Source organism: Megascapheus bottae, chromosome X, assembly GCF_031878675.1.
Source record: "Megascapheus bottae isolate mThoBot1 chromosome X, mThoBot2.hap1, whole genome shotgun sequence".
In the NCBI taxonomy this organism is placed as follows: domain Eukaryota; kingdom Metazoa; phylum Chordata; class Mammalia; order Rodentia; family Geomyidae; genus Megascapheus; species Megascapheus bottae.
The window spans coordinates 66,655,175-66,675,047 of record NC_143547.1 but is presented as its reverse complement, the minus strand read 5'-3'; the positions used below and the strand labels follow the sequence as shown (position 1 = coordinate 66,675,047).

General features: G+C 39.0%; 1 protein-coding gene across 1 annotated transcript in view; it reads left to right on the top strand.

Moving 5' to 3' along the window:
* Sytl4 (synaptotagmin like 4) overlaps positions 1-19,873 on the top strand; it is a 59,576-nt gene that overhangs the window by 35,728 nt on the left and 3,975 nt on the right. The window contains exons 6-16 of the mRNA XM_090326858.1: positions 2,428-2,529; positions 3,223-3,298; positions 3,739-3,829; positions 3,946-4,049; positions 5,552-5,650; positions 7,202-7,380; positions 7,542-7,644; positions 8,132-8,293; positions 11,882-11,990; positions 18,589-18,688; positions 19,403-19,611. Of these exons, the coding sequence (XP_090182984.1) occupies positions 2,428-2,529; positions 3,223-3,298; positions 3,739-3,829; positions 3,946-4,049; positions 5,552-5,650; positions 7,202-7,380; positions 7,542-7,644; positions 8,132-8,293; positions 11,882-11,990; positions 18,589-18,688; positions 19,403-19,611 (1,334 nt within the window). The remainder of the gene's footprint in view (positions 1-2,427; positions 2,530-3,222; positions 3,299-3,738; positions 3,830-3,945; positions 4,050-5,551; positions 5,651-7,201; positions 7,381-7,541; positions 7,645-8,131; positions 8,294-11,881; positions 11,991-18,588; positions 18,689-19,402; positions 19,612-19,873) is intronic.

The following is a 19,873-nucleotide window of genomic DNA, read 5'->3' as shown; positions in this document are numbered from 1 at the left end:
GTATCAGCTCTGGATTTGTACATGTTACTCTTTAGGAAAAAAAAACATACAAACAAAAGGCAGTCTCTGTGGCCCACTGTTGAGCGAACTCTGTAGAGGAATGATTCTATTGGAGTTCATGTTTTTCTTGGGAACAAAGAGGGGAAAAGAATGATTTTAAAGTTAACAATAAAATCAAGTCCCTTACTGTGTCTTATGCTATAAATTAAAATGTGTTTCTCAAGGAATGGCCATCATTTAACCTCTAAGATTTTACCCCTGGCTGTTTGTTTTCACAGAACTATCTTAAAGATCATGTGAGTGTGGAAGCGATAACATTTTATCCTTTTATTTCTTTGTTTGATATGTCAGGTACCACTTAAGGTACTGGTATATACTCATGGACATGAAAAGGTCTTTTGCTTTTAAATACTAGATTGGGAGTAGAGAACTGGGAAAACAATCCAAGAAATACACAGTATAGCAGAACATGGTGACATATGCAGTGGCATATGTCAGTAGTCTTCAGTAGACTGAAGGGCTAGGAAGTACTGGGAAGGTGAATACATACACTGTTATCTCTTCCTCCTCCTTCTCCTCCTCCTCCTCCTACTCCTCCTCCTACTCCTCCTCCTCCTCCTTCTTCTTCTTCTTGTCATGAGACTTGTAATCTGGGCCTGAGCACTGACCCTGAGGTCCCTGAGCTCTTCAGTTCAAGGCTACAGCCCTAGCACTTGAGCCACAGCCCCACTTCCTGTTTTCTAGTGATTAATTTGGAGATAAGAGTTTCACCATCTTTAATACCTGGGATGGCTTTGAACCACAATCCTCAGATCTCAGCCTCCCGAGGATTACAAGTGTAAGCCACTGTGCCAGGCCACTGTTTTCTTTAGAATAGTGAGGGCAAGTCCTAAGAAGGTGACATTTGAGTAAAGATATGAGGCAAATGAAGGAGCAACCCTGGTGAGTATTTGGAGAAAAACATTGCAGGCAAAAACAATAGCAAGGATACAGAGCTGAAAGTGAATTTGTGTTTGACACATTTGAGTAATCTGGAACTGAATGGGATGACAGGATGATGGAGGTGAGGACAGCGATGTAAGACACTGTTGACGTTTGAAAGGCTCAGTTTCTATTCTGAGTAAAAAGGATGGCAAAGAATGAGTAACACAATTTTCTTTTTTTTGAGGAAAAATTCACAACAAATATAAGCCATTATTGAACAATTGAAAGTGTTCAAATCTGTGATTGCTAGTTCTTTCAGAATGTTATGCTACTATCACCACTCTCAAATTTCAGAACATTTGCATCACTCAAAAAAGAAATCTTTTAACCACTAAGCAACTGCTCCTTATTTCCCTCAGTACTGAATAGGATATCCATCTCTATGGATTTGCCTATTTGTGTATAGTGGAGTCATACAAAATGTGGTCATTTTTTGTGTGAAGAAGACAGAATGGAGGTGAGAGATCAGTTGAATGTGGCATTCTAGGAGACAGTGAACTTACTCAAAGAATAATTTTTCCCTTTCCTATTTTTCTTAATATTTTTGAAACAAAGAACTCAGGAAAAATATTTTTTCTTTTAGAGACAATAATTGATATTTTTAATGCCTAAGGTCATTGTTCACTAAGTTGCTTGATCTGAAAAAAGTTCTCATTTTCTCAATATTTTCTTTAAAACATATCACTTATTTTTGGGGCCAACCTAAGCCTTACTGGGAGACTCTATTCATGAATTATTTAATAAATTTGAATACTTACTCTTTGCTTGCCTATCTTCTAGGCAGTGGGAACACAACAATGAATAAGAGATGTGGCTATTGACTGACCTCAAAGAACTTGTCTAATAGATAAGAAGCATGTTGTTTAAATGATGAACAAAGTAAATAATTTCTTTAAAGTTATAAATAATTGCATATGGATGAATGCTACCACAAAATCATTGTACTTTGTGGATATGATTATTAATCCACTTTGAGATGTGGTGAGAGATAATTTAGGGAAATTACTTGTAAGGATAGGTTTCTAAGGGCTGGGAACATCTTTCTACTGGTAAAGCACTCATCTAGTAAGTGTAAGAGGACCTGAGTTCAAATCCTATTACCACCCCAATAAAGGGCTGACTTCAAGAAATAGATGTATTCAGGTGAGGAAAAATGACCATTGTGAAAAAGAAATATCTCAGGCTAAGAAAGAAAAGAGTGTTTGGGCGTATTTGAGGAACCCAAAGGGCTTCAGTTTTCTCAAAAGTAAGCTGTGAAGAGGAGTAGAGGATGAAAGACAAGGTTGAGTAAGTACGTTGTACTAAGGAGGCAAAACTTCCAACAGAATTGGGGACCACTGAAGGAATTTTAACAGGTTGCCAGGGGCTAGATTGGCCAGGGATCCAAGTAAAGGCAAGGGAGCTCACTTTGTCTAAAATGATGGATCTTGGTTTTTATTCTAGTGTGCCATTTGAAGTACCAAAGCTGAAAAGTGGCAAGAGTGCACTGGAGGCTGAAAGTGAGAGTCTGGATAGCTACACAGCTGACTCAGACAGCACCTCCAGGTGGGATTCCCCCCACATTTCTCACCTTTGCTCAATCTTAAGTTTCATTTTTTTTTTTGGTGGGGTTTGAACTCTGGGCCTGGGCACAATCCCTGAGCTCTTCAGCTCAAGGCTAGTGCTATACCACTTGAGCCACAGCACCACTTTTGGTTTTCTGGTGGTTAATTGGCCTCATGGACTTTTGAGCCCCGGCTGGATTGGAACCACGATCCTCAGATCTCAGACTCCTGAGTATCTAGGATTACAGGCATGATACATCAGTGCCCTTCTTCCTTTTTTTTGGTTTTCTTTAGCATCAGTATGCAGGTCTCATATGCCCTGAGTATTCTTCATATGTAATTCCCAGGATATTGAAGTCATTTCTCTGACCTCACTAAAGTCTCTTAATAATGTAGTACCAGTTGGCTCTGGTCACAGATCCTGGAGTGTATTAAAGTACTCGGGCAGCTGCACTCTGGAGGATTTTTCCTTTGCTGCTGTCTCTTAGAATTGAGGGTGTGAGTATTTGTATTATTGTGAAGTGGCTTGACTGATGTTTTGCATTCCCAAACCTTAAGCCACATATGAAATTAACTTCTAGATATGATTATTGTCATGATCCCCAAGCTAGGGATATTCCTTCTTTGCTAGAGGTATTAGTTCTAGATAGAAGATAGAGGGGAGGATATGACTTATTTCTGAACCTACCTCTAGGAGAGACTCTCTGGATAGATCTGGACTTTTCCCAGAATGGAAAAAGATGTCTGCCCCCAAAACTCAAATAGAAAAGGTAAAGCTCTAGTTACTGGTATTTTCCCTCTCCTCCCCCATCTCCTCTCCCCTCCCTTTCCCTCTCGTGTCTTCTCCTTCCCTCTCCTTTTCCCCCCTCCATTTAACGCCTCACTTTTTTCTTCTCCTGCCCTCTCCTCCATTCTCCCATCTTCCCCCCCTTTCCTGCCCTCTTTTCTATCCTTTCTTTCCTTTGAATTGCAGAAAGAAATAAAATCACTAAATCTGTTGAGCAAACTTCGCTTCTGATTCACTTGGAAGCATTTTGGGTGAAATGTGAGGGAAAATAAGTTTGCATACTATTTCCAGATGTTTAATCTTTTCTTAAAGTTTGTCGTAGTTGGATGAAAATCTGAGTCTTGTTCTGCTTAGTGCTATATTTCCTATACACTTTTCCCACTTACTGAACTTTTTCTATTTTCTGCCCTGATACCTTCCTAGGAAGTTCAACCAGGGAGTCAAAATGCAGTATCTGTTGATGAAAGTGAAATGATATTCAAGAAGAACACTAGAAAAATCCTCAGGACTTCAGGTAGCCAGTTTCTTTTCATGGTCTTTTGGGACTGAAATTCTGCATACCTTTGGCGAGTTCTCGGTGTGGAATAGAGTGGGTGCCATTTGACTAGAGTTTTTTGGTTTCCCACTCAGAATACACTAAATCTGTGATTGATCTTCGCCCTGAAGATACAGGGCATGAAAGTGGCTCGTTGGGAGACAGAAGCAGATCTGTCCCAGGCCTCAGTGTGGATATGGTAAGAGCTCTTGCATTTTACTTGGTCATGACAACTTTTTAAAATAAGAGTTAGGGGTTTAGAACCTTATATATTCTTTTTCCTATACATCTTTTTTTTCTTTTGGTGCTGGGTTTGGGGCCTGGGGCTTAGACTTAGTGCCTGAGCACGGTCCCTGAACTTTTGTACTCAAGGTTAGTGCTGTACTACTTTGAGCCATAGCTTTTTTGTGATTAATTGGAGATAAGAGTCTTATGGACTTTCCTGCCCAAGTTGGTTTTGAACCATGATCCTCAAATCTCATCTTCCTGAATACCTAGAATTATAGTGTAAGTCACAGGTGCTTGGCTTAGAACCTGATATTTTCAGTCAATCTAATGCTTTAGGAGAAAGAATATGACTCTTGATCCCTCCAAATTCTATAGTAAATATAGTTCCTGGTTTTCTTAAAGGGAAGGAATCTTTTATCATCTCTTATCTTGAACACATCGTTGCATATGTGATTGGCAATTCAAATAATCACTTATTTTGATTAAAATATAAAGAGACAGCTGGGCTAAGACAAAGGAAAAGCCAAGTGGAAAAGAGTTATAGTGGCCAGAAGTTTGGTTTAGTAGTAGAGTGCTTGCCTAGCATGCACGAAGACCAGGGTTTGATACCTCAGTACCATATACATAGAAAAGCCAGAAGTGGTGCTGTAGCTCAAGTGATAGAACACTAGCCTTGAAGAAAGTCCAAGGACAGTGCTCAGGCCCTGAGTTCAGTCTCCAGGACTGGTAAAAAAATACATTTTGGATCAGGGATCTGGCCTTGTGGTAAAGTGCTCTAGCCTTGATAAAGCCCAAGACAGTGCCCAGGTCCTGAATTCAAGCCCTAGGACTGGAAAAAATAGTTATAGCTCCCATGAAAAATATTCCTTTGATGTCAGGCACGGTGGCTCACGCCTGTAATCATAGCTACTCAGGAGGCTGAGATCTGAGGATCAAGATTCAAGCCAGCCCAGGCACAAAAGAATCTGAAATTCTTATCTCCAGTTAACCTCTAGAAACTGGGAACTGGGGCTTGGCTCAAGGGTTGGGCGGTAACCTTGAGCTGAAGAGCTCTGGGACAGCGCCCAGGCCCAGTTCAAGCCCCATGACCCCAACCCCCAAAATATTACTTTGTTCTTTTGAGATATGAGAAAGATGGTTACAATAGTTTTGGGAATCTAGAAATTGTAGCAAATAGAAAAACAAGGATATATACATACATTTTTACATGAATACTCAGAGCTGAGCAACAATTGTGGTGCTTAATAAAGGAGTGTGGAGCATGTAACCTGAGATCTCTTGGTATAGTACAAGACAAATATGTATACTTCTCAAATGCTTTTCATTGCTTGCTTGTGATCAGTCTAGCTGTGTGACTTTGTATGGATCATAAATGATGTCGTATATAAAAAATGTTCTCTATCTTTGCAAAAATGAGTCCTTTAAAATTGTTTTCATATCTTATTAACTCTGAATCTATCCATATTATTATAGGAAGAAGAAGAAGAGGAAGAAGAGGAAGACATTGATCACCTGGTGAAATTGCACCGCCAGAAATTAGCCAGAAGCAGCATGCAAAGTGGCTCCTCCATGGTAAGTTGTATTAGTTCTGTGCTTGTAAGACACATTGGGCATGGAAAGAAAGTCTGCCTTGCTGAAGCAGACTTAAGACCTGAGGAAATCATTCCAGTAACTGTTTCCAGATAAGGGGAGTACATTTCTTTCATCATGCCCTTGATCTAGACCCCAGGTAATTACTATACTTCTATATTACTTTCTGAGTATCTCTCCTGGAGATTTGTACATTAGTTAATTAGGTCTGGGACATTCATCATCACACCTTTGTCACACACTTTTTTTTTTGAAAAAGTTTTCCAGATCATGAAGTGAGAGTGATCAGATTTTTGACATTATAGCCCACTCCATACTCTCACATTACAGGGAAGAGGGGGTGAAAAGAAGGGATCTCACTAGGTTAACTGACATCAAGATATGATTAAACTTCAATGATACCAGTAACTATCAGGAAGTTAAAGAGTATTTAAGAATCAAAGAATAGGGCTGGGAGTTTGGTCTAGTGGTAGAGTGCTTGCCTAGCATGCACGAAGACCGGGGTTCAATTCCTTGGTACCACATACATAGAAAAAAGCCGGAAGTGGTGCTGAGGCTCAAGTGGTAGAGCGCTAGCCTTGAGAAAGCCCAAGGACAGTGCTCAGGCCCTGAGCCCAAGCCCAAGACCGGCAAAAAAACAAACAAAACAAAAACAAAAACAAAAACAAAAACAAAAAAAAGAATCAAAGAATAGCTGGGTGCCAGTGGCTCACTCCTGCAATCCTAGCTACTCCTGGGACTGAGGTTTGAGGACCACAGTTCAAAGCCAGCCCAGGCATGAAAGTATGTGAGACCCTTATCTCCAATTAACTACCAGAAAACTGGAAGTGGCACTGTGGCTCAAATGGTAGAGTACCTGCCTTGAGCTGAAGAGCTCAGAGACTGTGCCCAGTTCAAGCCCCATGACTGACAAAAAAAAAGAATCAAGAAATAGTGCTATCATAAATATAAAAATTGATGTTTAGGGGCAACACAGTTGAAAATTACAGGTGAATAGAGTTTCATACTCATGCCCATAAAGAGAATGGTAAATTCACACACCTGTTCACTGTCAGAGAGGAAGGTGGCTTTTCACTTCTAGTGGTGTCTTTCCTACCTTCCTTCCCCAATTGTAGCTGATCTCTTTTCTTTATGTGTCAGATAATTAAGGCATTGTATTTTAATGAACAGCTAACTAATTCTCATCCCTGTTTCAACACATACTTCATGTGGACATAACTCTAACTTATTCTACTCTTTGCACAACTTCTGACAAAATGATAATTAATAATGATAACATGTGTAAAAGGAAAGGAAGAGGTAAGTTAAGAGCCTAAGTGAGCTATGAGTTGATTTACTAACCTAAACAACTGTTAACGTTCTTCAAGATCTGTCTTATCCCCCTAGTAAAGGACTTCTGGAAGTATTGTCTCCTTGCAAGAGCTTCTGAAAATTTTGATCAGTAACTCTGATTTTTGTCCCAATGGAAGAGGTGAGCAATGCGGATGATAGAATGCAACATTCCTCAGATATTTGTGGGTATCTTATCTTCAGAGTACCATTGGCAGCATGATGAGCATCTACAGTGAAGCTGGTGATTTCGGGAATATCTCTGTGACAGGCAAGATTGCCTTTTCCCTGAAGTTTGAGCAGCCAACACAAACTCTGGTGATCCATGTGAAGGAGTGTCACCAGCTAGCCTATGCTGATGAAGCTAAGAAACGTTCTAACCCGTGAGTGTTTCTGAGATCTGACTGATGCTCTAGGACAAAACAGCAGGCCTGGGGAACTGTATGAGTACCCTCAAAACAAGCTTATCACTTCCTGGGGTACAGGGATGTATGATGTGAAAAACAAGGACACAAATTTAGTCAGTGTTCTCTTTGGATTCTAGGTATGTGAAGACTTATCTTCTCCCTGACAAGTCCCGACAAGGTAAAAGGAAAACTAGCATCAAACGGGATACCATTAATCCACTGTATGATGAGATCTTTAGGGTAGGTGTCTTATACTCTAAGCTGCGAATATGTTTCTGTAGTATGGTTGGTTAATATGGTTTCCATTGAGCCATGTCTGAGTGTCAGAATTTACTCTGAGATCCTGTCTGTATCCTGAATTTGTCCAAGAAGAGAGAATAAGGTAATTTGGCTTTCTTGGACTGTTGTGGTATTGGAGATTCACAAAGCCACATATATAAAAAAATCATTTGTGATAAACAGTCTCTTTGACAATTATTCATGGACATTCCAAGGACCTGTCATCCACTCAAGAACAATTAATCAATTTTCAGGTTTGGACTGTGGTAGTTTTTTAGTAAAATGTGATAAGTAAGCTGAAGCTTTAAGTGACAAAATTCAAAGTATTTAGAAACTAAACAAACTTAATGTTCAGTGATATGAGCTTTTTATATGAGTGTTTTGGTCAAATATTTTTGGAAAAATTGCTCTATAATGATCATTGTGGATATCTCCTTTCCTTTCACAGTATGAGGTTCCTGAATCTCTCCTGGCCCAGAAGACCTTGCAGTTTTCAGTTTGGCATCATGGTCGTTTTGGAAGAAACACTTTCCTTGGTGAGGCAGAGGTCCAGATGGATTCCTGGAAGACTGAAAAGAAACTGGATCATTGCCTCCCTTTACATGGAAAGGTAGTCTGCTTTAACAGTCTCTTTTACAGCTTGGATCAGTGTAGAATTATCTGGTCTGAGTAGTAGCTTTGAATGTAATGTTAGGTAGAGTTCTAGCTCACCCTGCTGGCATTTCTGAATTTGGCAGCAACTTCAGAAGCTTTGGTGTGTCAAATGTGTAAGCTATATAAAGTATTACATCATGATGGATCAAGCTTTGCCTCCTAATCTTCTGCAATCTGAACATATCCTCTTGGTATCCTTTTTTCCAAGATCACTCTGGCTACAGAAGTAGGAAGCAAAGCAATTCCCAGAGTTCCAATGACTGCATTCTTGTTATTTACCAAAGCCAGGGAAATTTTTAATTTGGAGATGGTACCTCATGTGAAAGGATAACAATGTGGCCTAATTGTGGCTGGCATCTGATTGGAAACCTGAAATGTAATCTTGGTTATATCACTTACCAACTAGATGAGTCACCTGACTTATAAAGTAGGGAATTAGAGCCTACTGCATGTTAGACAAGTTCTTTACCATGGAACCCTAGCCCTACCCTTACTTTTGGTCCTATTACTTTTGGTCCTATAACTGTCAGAGACATTCATAATGATTGAGTTGTGGAGTCCAGGGAAATCTATATCTAATAATCTTATAGTTGTTGTCTTCTAAACATGTGAGAACATTGAATTTGTCATTTTAAATACTAATAACATCAGGAAAGGAATTAGTACCAAACATGGTGTTAGAAATTTAACATTTGTTTTATACTCAGGACCATTACCATTACTATTGTTACTATTATCATTTTAGGTCTAAGCATTTGGCATGAAAATCATTCAGTGCCTTACAGTTCATATAATTACATTAAAAATGTCCCTGCAGACCACTATGAACTTCTGCCAGCAAAAATATCTTATATAGGTCATAAAAACTACATTAAAATGGAGATATTTGCTGTATGAAAATACTTGGAGCCAGGATGAAAATGCACTACGGGAATACCAGTTTCTGGCCTCCACTTTTTGAAAGTGCACTACAGTTGATAATCTAGAGATGAATACATTTTGAAGCTATTTTAAAAATAATAAAAATAATTTTCATATTCTTAGTACATAATTAATATTTCTCATGTTGTGAGAATCATAGTATAAAGAAGAGTAACATACAAAGAGAGCAAAGAGGGAATAATTCTCTTCCCAGAGCCAAAGATGATTCACTCGCTGCTCCTCCCCAACATTCATTCACATACATTTATTCAGTAAATATTTGTGGAGTACCTACTCTATACTAGGTTCTTTGCTAATGTGAATGAAAATAGGCTTGAGGCAGAAGCCAGTGGCTCATACCTATAATCCTCAACTACTCAGGAGGTTCATATCTGAGGATTACAGTTCAAAGCCACCCAGGACAGGAAAATCTGTGTGACTCTCCTCCAATTAACCAGAAATGGAGCTGTGGGCTCAAATGGTAGAGTGCTAGGCTTGATCACAAAAGCTCAGGGGCAGTATCCAGAGTTCAAGACCCATGATGGCCCCAAAAAAGCTTGATTCCTTTTGTCCAGGAATTAAGATTTTAGTGTTAGGCACATAAGATAACTAGAAGTAATATAAACAAAGGACTAAGGAACATATATGTCCAGTAGTAAAGTATGTGCTTCACATGTGTGAGAGGCTCCAGATTTGATCCCCAGCACTGAAAAAATAATAGAAATCACAGCATATTCAAATCGATGTAACAATATCATCTAGCTCTTAACTCCTTAAAAATCCTCTTTAACATAGAATATATTTGGTTTTTTTTTTTTTGGCCAGTCCTGGGCTTGAGCTCAGGGCCTGAGCACTGTCCTTGGACTTTCTCAAGGCTAGAGCTCTACCACTTGAGCCTCAGCACCACTTCCGGCTTTTTTCTATGTATGTGGTACCGAGGAATCGAACCTGGGTCTTCATGCATGCTAGGCAAGCACTTTAACCACTAGGCCAAACTCCCAGCCCCATAGAATATATTTGAATTTCATAAACAAAACCCTATAAGCCAGTCTTTAGTGGATCATGCTTATAATTCAGAAAACTGAGATCTGGAGCATCATGGTTCAAAGCCAGCCTGAGCAGAAAATTCTACTGGACTCAGTCTCTATTCTTTTTCCTATTCTGCTCTCCTCTCTAAAGAAAACAAACATTAGATTTCTTTATGAGTTTCCAGGATTTTATTTACAGTGTAATATGTTTGTTAAAAATAGGGACTCCAGAATCAGTTCATCTGAATTTGAATCCTGGCTCTGTTTATTAGTAGCTGTGTAATCTTGGGAAAGTTACTTACCTTAATTAGTAGCTGTATGATCTTAGGAAAGTTACTTAACCTTTCTGTTCGTCTAACCCATTGTTTGTAATATAGAAATAATTATACATTTTTCATAAGACTACCTTGAGTGTTAAAATGATATATGTAAATATTTATAATAGTTCGTGGCACAGAGTAAGTACTATGTAAGTGATAATGCTAAAAATCACTATTTACTTAAGATATTTGCATATGAATATTTTACTAAAAGTGAATTTTTCTACATCTTGATTGTTGACTTAACATTAGCACCTGGATATCTTTCTATTTGAAAATGTACAGTTTAACCATATTCTTCTTTTAGGATTAAATATGAAACCACAGATTAATTTTTTATTCAGCAGTTGTAAAATAAACTTGTAGGTGTATAATTAAGTACATCTTTAATTTAACCAATCTAAAATTTACAATGATTCTTAGAAACAATTGGCACATAGTCAAGATAGGTAGTTGTAGCCAGAACCATCCCAACAGTTCTTGTGTTAATGTGTCACATTGTATGTAGAATGCCCCCTTCCCGGTGCTATCAAAGAGAAAGCTGAATGGCTTCTCTGCCGCCTTGGCTCTCCCCTTTCTTTACTTATACTTGAGCTATCAAAGGAAGTTGTCACCTTGAAATCCCATATTCTTTCATATGTTAGCGTGTCATTTGCCACAACAAGACATTAGAACCAGTAGTTGTACCCTTTTAAAGTTGACTGGTATTTCCATTATTTCCACTAACCATGCTGATAGTATGGTGTCAATCCTTTGCACATTTCTTTCTTTCCTTCTTTCCTTTTTTTCTTTCTTTGGTCTGTTGTGGGACTTGAACTGTAGGCCTCGGTGCTGTCCCTGAGCTCTTTAGCTCAAGGCTACCGCCCTACCCCTTGAGCCACAGTGCCACCTCCGGTTTTCTAGTGATTAATTGTAGATGAGTCTCATGGACTTTAGTACCCAGGCTGGCTTTGCACCATGATACTTAGATCTCAGCCTTCTGAGTAGCTAGGATTACAGGCATGAACCACCTTGCCTGGTTCCTTTGTGTGAATTTCTATGGCAACCTTACTGGCAGTCCTTTGGGAATATTTTGAATTTAGTAACTGTATCTTCAAAGTGACATAATACTGGGAATTGTTGAAGAAGCTACTGGTTCTTCTGTATCTCCTCCTGAAGAAGCTATGTCACCCATAGGAGAAGGACATTTTTGTTCCATGGAACCATGAAGCTGTTCTGGAGAACTCCCTACAGTGCTTGAAGGCCTGGCTTGACTTGTGCTTCTTTGTGTTTCAGATCAGTGCTGAGTCTCCGACTGGCTTGCCATCACACAAAGGCGAGTTGGTGGTCTCACTAAAATACATCCCAGCCTCCAAACTCCCCACTGGAGGCAACCGGAAAAAAAGTGAGTTTTCTTTGGGTCCTGAATTTATCTCTCATTCATCTGCATAGGATATGATTGTGCTGTTGGAGAGAATAGAATGGGATATCCTCATAAAAAGAGTTGTTTTTTTTCATTTTTAAAATATTTTATTAACATTGATTTTTGCATCATATTTCAAATGTCATATTTAACAAACAAGTATTCAAGAAGGTAATCTATATATACAATCACCGGCATATAAGTTTTAGAACATAATTAAAATTAAGCTGAGGGTTTGTATGTCATAGGTACATATTAATCTATGTAATAAAACATTATGTCTATAGAGTATATAGCCCATCATAGATTTTTATGTCTATGTAGTTATGTTTATATCTTCAAGACAATGTCCATATCATTGGATACATAAATATTGAGTCATCGTCCTTGTACTTTTTGGATCTAATATCCACATATTAGGGATACCACACAGCTTTTGTTCCTTTGGTCTTGACTTATCTCACTCAACATGATTCGCTCTAGCTTCATCCACTTCCTAGAGAATGCCATTATTTTATCTTGTCTGTTGGCTATGTAGAATTCCATTGTGCATACATACATACATACATATATATATATATATGTATATACCACATTTTTTGTATCCATTCATCTAGAGTAGGGCATCTGGGTTGTTTTTATTGCTTGGCTATTGTGAATAGTCCAGAGATGAACATGGCTGAGCAAGTGTCCTTATCATATCCTGGGTTATGATGCTCAGGATAGATGCCCAGGAGTGCTATGACAGGATCATAGGGAAGGTCTATTTTCAGTTTTTAAGAAACTTCCGAACTACCTTCTAGAGTGGCTGAACTAATTTACATTCCCACCAACAGTGCAGTAGGGGTTCTTCTTTCTCCACAATCCCTGCTAGCATTTGTCATTGTCTGAGTTCACAATATTGGCCATTCTAATTGGGGTAAGGTAGTATCTTAGGGTTGTTTTTATTTGCATTTCCTTTATGACCATGGATGATGAGCATTTTCTCATATGCTTTTCTGCCATTTTAACCTCTTCTTTTGATAAGTCTCTCTTTAGTTCCCTTGCCCATTTAGTGATTGGTTTGTTGTGTTGGGGGGGGGGGATTATTATTTTCTTTTTTTTTTTTGCCAGTCCTGGGCTTGAGCTCAAGGCCTGAGCGCTGTCCTTGGACTTTCTCAAGGCTAGAGCTCTACCACTTGAGTCTCAGCACCACTTCCAGCTTTTTTTTTTGTATGTATGTGGTACCAAGGAATCGAACCTGGGTCGTCATGCATGCTAGGCAAGCACTTTAACCACTAGGCCAAACTCCCAGCCCTATTATTTTCTTGAGTTCCCTGTAGATACTGGATATTAAGCATTTGTCTGATGTATTATTGATAAATATCTTTTCCCAGTTGGTTGGCTATCTTTCTACTTTAGTAGCTATGTTTTTATCTGTGCAGAAACTTTTTATTTTTAGGTAGTTCCATTTGTTTTTTTTTATTTATTTATTTTTTTCTTTTTTTGTTTTTTGGCCAGTCCTGGGCCTTGAACTCAGGGCCTTGGCACTATCCTTGGGCTTTTTCAAGGCTAGAGCTCTACCACTTGAGCCACAGAACCATTCCTGGCTTTTTGCTATGTATGTGGTACGCAGGAATCGAACCCGGGTCTTCGTGCATGCTAGGCAAGCACTCTACCACTCGGTCAAACTCCCGGCCCAGGTAGTTCCATTTGTTGAGTCTCTCTCCAATCTAAATTTTTTTTATTGTAATTAGTAAAAGGGTTACATGATATTTGCCAGATAGAAGGTGCATTAATTCACATACATTGATACCCTTTCACATGTCTTGGTACCCGTTTCCCTCCCCCCCCACACCCCCCACCCATCTTGGTTTTCCCCCCTTCCCTATCAAATTTCAAATATCCAAATACAAATAAATTCAATATATCAGATAACAAAGTGAGATACTATACCAATATGAGATAACCAAGGGACAGCAAAGGAGATGAGAGACAACATAGTACATTAAGGACAACAATCATTCATTATATGGCTTTTGTTTCACTTTCCTGGAGGTCCTTTCAATTAGCTTCACATTATATGTCCTTATGTATCAAGATTTTGCTCTATTGCAAATCTCTGCTAGTAGAGCCCAAGGTTTCTACTGATTATGACGAATGAGGGAAACCATTGAGCCTAAGTTCCTTTGAGTCTGGCTTACTTCACTTAATATGATTTGTTCTAAGTCTTTCCATTTCCTAACAAATGGGGCGAGATCATTCTTTCTGACAGCAGCATAGAATTCCATTGTGTACAAATACCACAACTTGTTGATCCACTCATCAACTGAGGGACATCTAGGTTGGTTCTATATCTTTGCTATGGTGAATAGTGCTGCAATGAACATTGTTGTGCTAGTGGGTTTAGTATGTCCTTGTTTCTGGATGGTTGGGTAAATGTCAAGTAGTGGAATTGCTGGGTCATAGGGGAGTTCTATGTTTAGCCTTTTGAGGCACTGCCACACTGCTTTCCATAGTGGTTGGACGAGTTTGTACTCCCACCAACAGTGTAGTAGCGATCCCTCCTGGCCACATCCCCTCCAGCATCTGTTGTCATTCGTTTTCCTGATCCTGGCCATTCTAGCTGGAGTGAGGTGGAATCTTAGAGTTGTTTTGATTTGCATTTCTTTTATGACCAGAGATGTTGAGCATTTCTTCATGTGTCTATAGGCCATTGTTGTTTCTTCTTCAGAGAAGACTCTCTTTAAGTCTTTGGCCCATTTTTTAATGGGATGGTTGTTACTTTGGAGGTTAGTTTTGGAGTGATTCAATTTTTTGAGTTGTTGATATATTTTAGATATGAGGCCTTTGTCTGTTGTTTGGTTGGTGAAGATCTTCTCCCACTCTGTAGGCTTCCTGATTAGTTTACTAGCTATGTCCTTTGCCATACAAAAGCTCTGCAGTTTAATGCAGTCCCACTTATCCAGCCTTTCTCTGATTTGTTGTGATTCTTGGTCCTTATTAAGAAAGTTTCGACCTGTGCCAAGGAGGCCTAGTGTATCTCCTATTCCTTCCTGTAGAGTTTTCAGTGTGTCAGCTTTTACCTCCAGGTCTTTGATCCATTTGCAGTTAATTCTAGTGCAAGGTGACAAAGAAGGATCCAGCTTTAGTTTTCTGCAGGTGGTTAACCAGTTCTGCCAGCACAACTTGTTGAAGAGGCTGTCTTTCTTCCATTCTATTTTTTTGGCTCCCTTGTCAAAGATTAGGTGGCTATAGGTCTGTGGTTTAATATCTGGGTCCTCAGTTCTATTCCATTGGTCTTCAGGCCTGTTCCTGTGCCAGTACCAAGCTGTTTTGAGAATTATAGCTCTGTAATAGAGTCTAAAGTTTGGAATTGAAATTCCTCCAGCGCTGTTCTTTCTGCTAAGAAGTATTTTTGCTATACGGGGTCTTTTATTATTCCATATGAAATTTTGGATTGCCTCTTCTATTTCTTTAAAGAATGACATTGGGATGTTGATGGCTATTGCATTGAATTTGTAGATAGCTCTTGGCAAGATTGTCATTTTCACAATGTTGATTCTTCCAATCCAGGAGCATGGGAGGTTTTTCCATTTCCTTAGTTCTGCTTTAATTTCCTTTTTTAGGGTTTTAAAGTTTTCATCAAAAAGGTCCTTTACATTCTTAGTTAAGCTAATTCCTAGGTACTTTATTTTCTTTGAGGCTATTGTGAAAGGAATTTCTTTCCTGATTATTGCCTCGTTCCTCTCACTGTTGGCATAAAGGAAGGCAGTTGATTTTTGAGGGTTGATTTTATAGCCTGCTACTCTTCCAAAGCTTTGGATCAGCTCAAGGAGCTTGGGAGTAGAGTCTATAGGATTCTTTAAATACAGAATCATGTCATCTGCAAAGAGGGATAGTTTTATTTCCTCTTTCCCTACTTGGATCCCCTTTATGCTTGCTTCTTGCCTTATTGCACTGGCTAGGAATTCTAGTACTATGTTAAAGAGGAGTGGAGAGAGTGGGCATCCTTGTCTCGTTCCTGTCCAATCTAATTTTTTTTTCTGTATTTCTTTTTCCATCAGAGTGGGATACCTTGGAATTGGCATTATTTTGTAACAATTATTTTAAGTTATTATACCTACTTAATTTTGGTTCTTGATTGAGCTGTAGCAAGCTCCTAAAAAGATAAGAAAAAAGAACAGAAACTTTAGGACTGAGGTGGGTTGTTGGAAAGAGTGATAAAGTACGAGGGATGAGAAGTTGAAGAGGGCTGAGGAGGAGTAATTCAATATGTCAAGTACTTTGTTAATGACTATAGGTATATGGATGAATAACACTTACTTGCCCTCTGTTGGGAAGATTAGTTCAGCAAGAAAGATAGCCATACACTCAAGGGTCCTAAATATAAGGGTAGTGAGTTCTTCCTGATTACTTTAGGGAGAGATTTGAAGAGAAAGTAATGTTGAAACTGGTTCTTCAGACTTTACCAGGAAGAAAAGAATGTAGGATAAGGACTGGAGTTGGGATTGGAGTTGAGTGTGAAGCCCAACTGAGAAAAAGGTTTTGAATATAAGAAGTTTAATTTGATTCAATAGTCAATGGGAAACCAAAGTTCTTAATATATTACAAAATGAGAATAGTTTTACAAAATATCACATAAGGTCTGTATTTTACCATCTATTTAAGTATTGGATTTTTTTGAAATTGTATGCTCTCTACTAACTCTGTAAATTTTCATACAAACATTGTTTTATGAGTTATATGCAAAGTAGTTAAAGTAGAAGCAAAGACTGAATGATAGGGAACAGCAACATGTTAAAAGATAAAGAGAGGAAGAATTTCATCAGTGTGGTTGGGGATAATCAGAGAGAAAAATGCCAGGAAAGAACTTCAAGAAGAAGGCTGGGGCCCAGAGCATGACCTAGTGATAGAGTACTTGCCTACTTTACATGAAGCCCTGGGTTTGATTTCTTGGTACCATATACTCAGAAAAAGCCGGAAATGGTGCTATGGTTCAAGTTGTAGAGTGCTGACCTTGAGAAAGACCAAGGACAGTGCCCAGGTCCAAAGTTTAAGCCCCATGACTGAGGATCAAAAGAAGGCTGAGATTTTCAGCTATATGGAAGAACAACATGAGGTTAAGGGCATATGAGAACTGAGAAAACATAGTGCACTGGCACTGGCATTTGTTTGCACTGTATTTTCAGTAGGTTAGTAGAGGCAGAATCCATGTTCCAGTAGGAACTAGGTTGAGTGAATGGGCAGACATGGGGAACTCTTAAGTGTGACTTTTCTAGGGTAATTAATGTTAAAAGGAAAGGGAGACATAGAGAATAGTTTGAAGAATAGATAATATTGAAGGGATGTTTCCTTTTAAACTGATTTTTCAAAAAAGGTAAATAGCTAAGATATGAAATCAACCCAGATGCTGCTCAGTAAATGAATGAATCAAGAAAATGTGATACACACACACACACATATACACACACACACATAATAGAATTACATGGTTCCATCAGAAAGAATGACATAAGGAAATGGAAAGACATGGAAAAAACATATTAAGTGAAGTAAGCCAGACCGAGAGAAGTATACGCTCCATGATTTCCCTCATTTGTAATAACTAGTACACACCTAGGATAATCTTAGCAGAGGATTACAATAGCCCAATACCTATGTACATATGACCATGTAAAATGATGTTATTCGAGATGATCTCCACAACATTGGAAATGAGAAGTTTTATTTTTGTTGTTGTTGTTGCTGATTCTTTTTCTGTTTTTTTTCCAGAGTACTGTTTGCAGTTATTTCTTTTGTCTTTTTTTTTCTCCTCTAATTTATATCCCATGGACACTGATTTCAATACCCTATGTCTTGTATATAAGTTTAATTGGGGAAGGGACGGGGAATCACAGAAAGGGTGGGGCAAAGGGTGAACCAAGCACAACAGTGATCCTCATGAGACAATGTAATGTTATAACTGGGGGAGGGGCGCTGGGGGAAGGAAAGCAGGAGAAAATTAGGGAGGGGGTAACACTGTTCGAAAAGAAATATACTCATTACTTTACTTATGTAATTGTAGCTACTCTGTACATCACCTTGACACTAAAATTTTCAACTAAAGGCAAAATTAGCCTATATTTAAAAAAGGGCAAAAAGTCAGCATAGAGGTAATAAAAATCGTATATGGTATTCAAATTGTTGCTGCTGATTGATATGAGGATGGGATCAGGAACTCAAATTGCAGGTAACTTCATTTCTCTAAACTTGTGTCTTCATCTGTAAAATGATGACAGTGATAGTGTTTACCTCATAGGATTGTTTAGAGGATGCTTAAGGCAGTGTGGTACCTAGCCAGTTTTTAATAGTCATTTAATGCTATTGAGATTATCAACTGTGTACTGCTGGGCCTTGTGCTAAGAATTGAGGTTACAAGTCAGGCATGGTTTCACTGTCACAGAGCTTGTTACTTTCTCTCTCTGTCTCTCTCTCTCTCTCTGTATGTATGTATGTATGTATGTATGTATGTATGTATGTATGTATGTATGTATATATAAAATCTCGAGAGATATCGGAAAGTGTGAGGCTCCCTTGCTATGGCTGACATCCCTTACAGGTAAAGGTGGAGAAGGAGGAGAACTGCAGGTGTGGATCAAAGAAGCCAAGAATCTGACAGCTGCCAAATCAGGAGGGACTTCAGACAGCTTTGTGAAGGGGTGAGTCCCTGGCCCAGCTCCAAACTAACCAGCTACAGAGTTGACAGAAGAACCTAATTTAACCTTATTCTAGGGATTCTACCCTTGTGTGCCCTACCACCTTTAACAACCCTTTGTTCTTGAAATTAGGTAATGGAAAAACCTCTAGCACCACTTTTACACTGGTCTGATCTCAGGTTCGACTAGGTTTTGGTATTAATTTCAACAAAAGGAGGATGATCGACAGGTTCTGAGACTTTTCTCTTATTCAAGTTCTTCATTAATCCTAGGTCTCAGTATGTGACTTTGGACTATATTTGGTGACTCGGGGCTTTATTCTTTATAATTATGAAGCACAGCTAGCTTTCTCAGATTATAGATGTGTCACTGACTTAAGCTCCCTATCAATTCATGTTTGGTTAAGCCAAGAAATAGTCCTTTTAGTCTTATTTGTCTTTTGTATGAGAAATCTGTTCCAATATTTAGAATTCATTTTTGGTGGAGCATAGAGAACAGGCTCACTAATAATAGATTCATATTTTTGTTTAGCTTAAAGGAAGTGAATCTAATAGTTTAGTGGGAAGTCTTACTCAGCAGATTCACATGGGGTGTTTGCGCCAGATCTGGGCATTGACTCACCTTCCTGGGCTAGCTCCTGTGGTAGGAGAAAGAGGAATTTAGGCAGATATTGTCAGCTTTGAGTAAGTTGATTGCTTGCTTCCTTCCCTATTCCAGATACCTCCTTCCCATGAGGAACAAGGCCAGTAAGCGTAAGACTCCTGTGATGAAGAAGACTCTAAATCCTCACTACAATCATACATTCGTCTACAATGCTGTGAGGCTGGAAGATCTACAGCACATGTGCCTCGAACTGACTGTGTGGGACCGGGAGCCCTTGGCCAGCAATGACTTCCTTGGAGGCGTCAGGCTGGGTGTTGGCACTGGTGAGTCTCTCCTCATCCTCCATTGTTGTAAAACCTCCATCTTATTTCACTCGCAGTACCTCCTGTCCATCACATACAAAGATCCTCTACAACAGACATTGGCTCCTTTCCTTTCACTTAGCAGTCAACAAATATTTACTGAGTGTCTGAGATGGGCTGGGCCCAGGGAAGACTGAACAGATACCCTGCTTTGTGAAACTGATAACCACGAACTCTGTCATTCTACAGAAAAACTAAAAACATGCTAATATATCTGTACCAA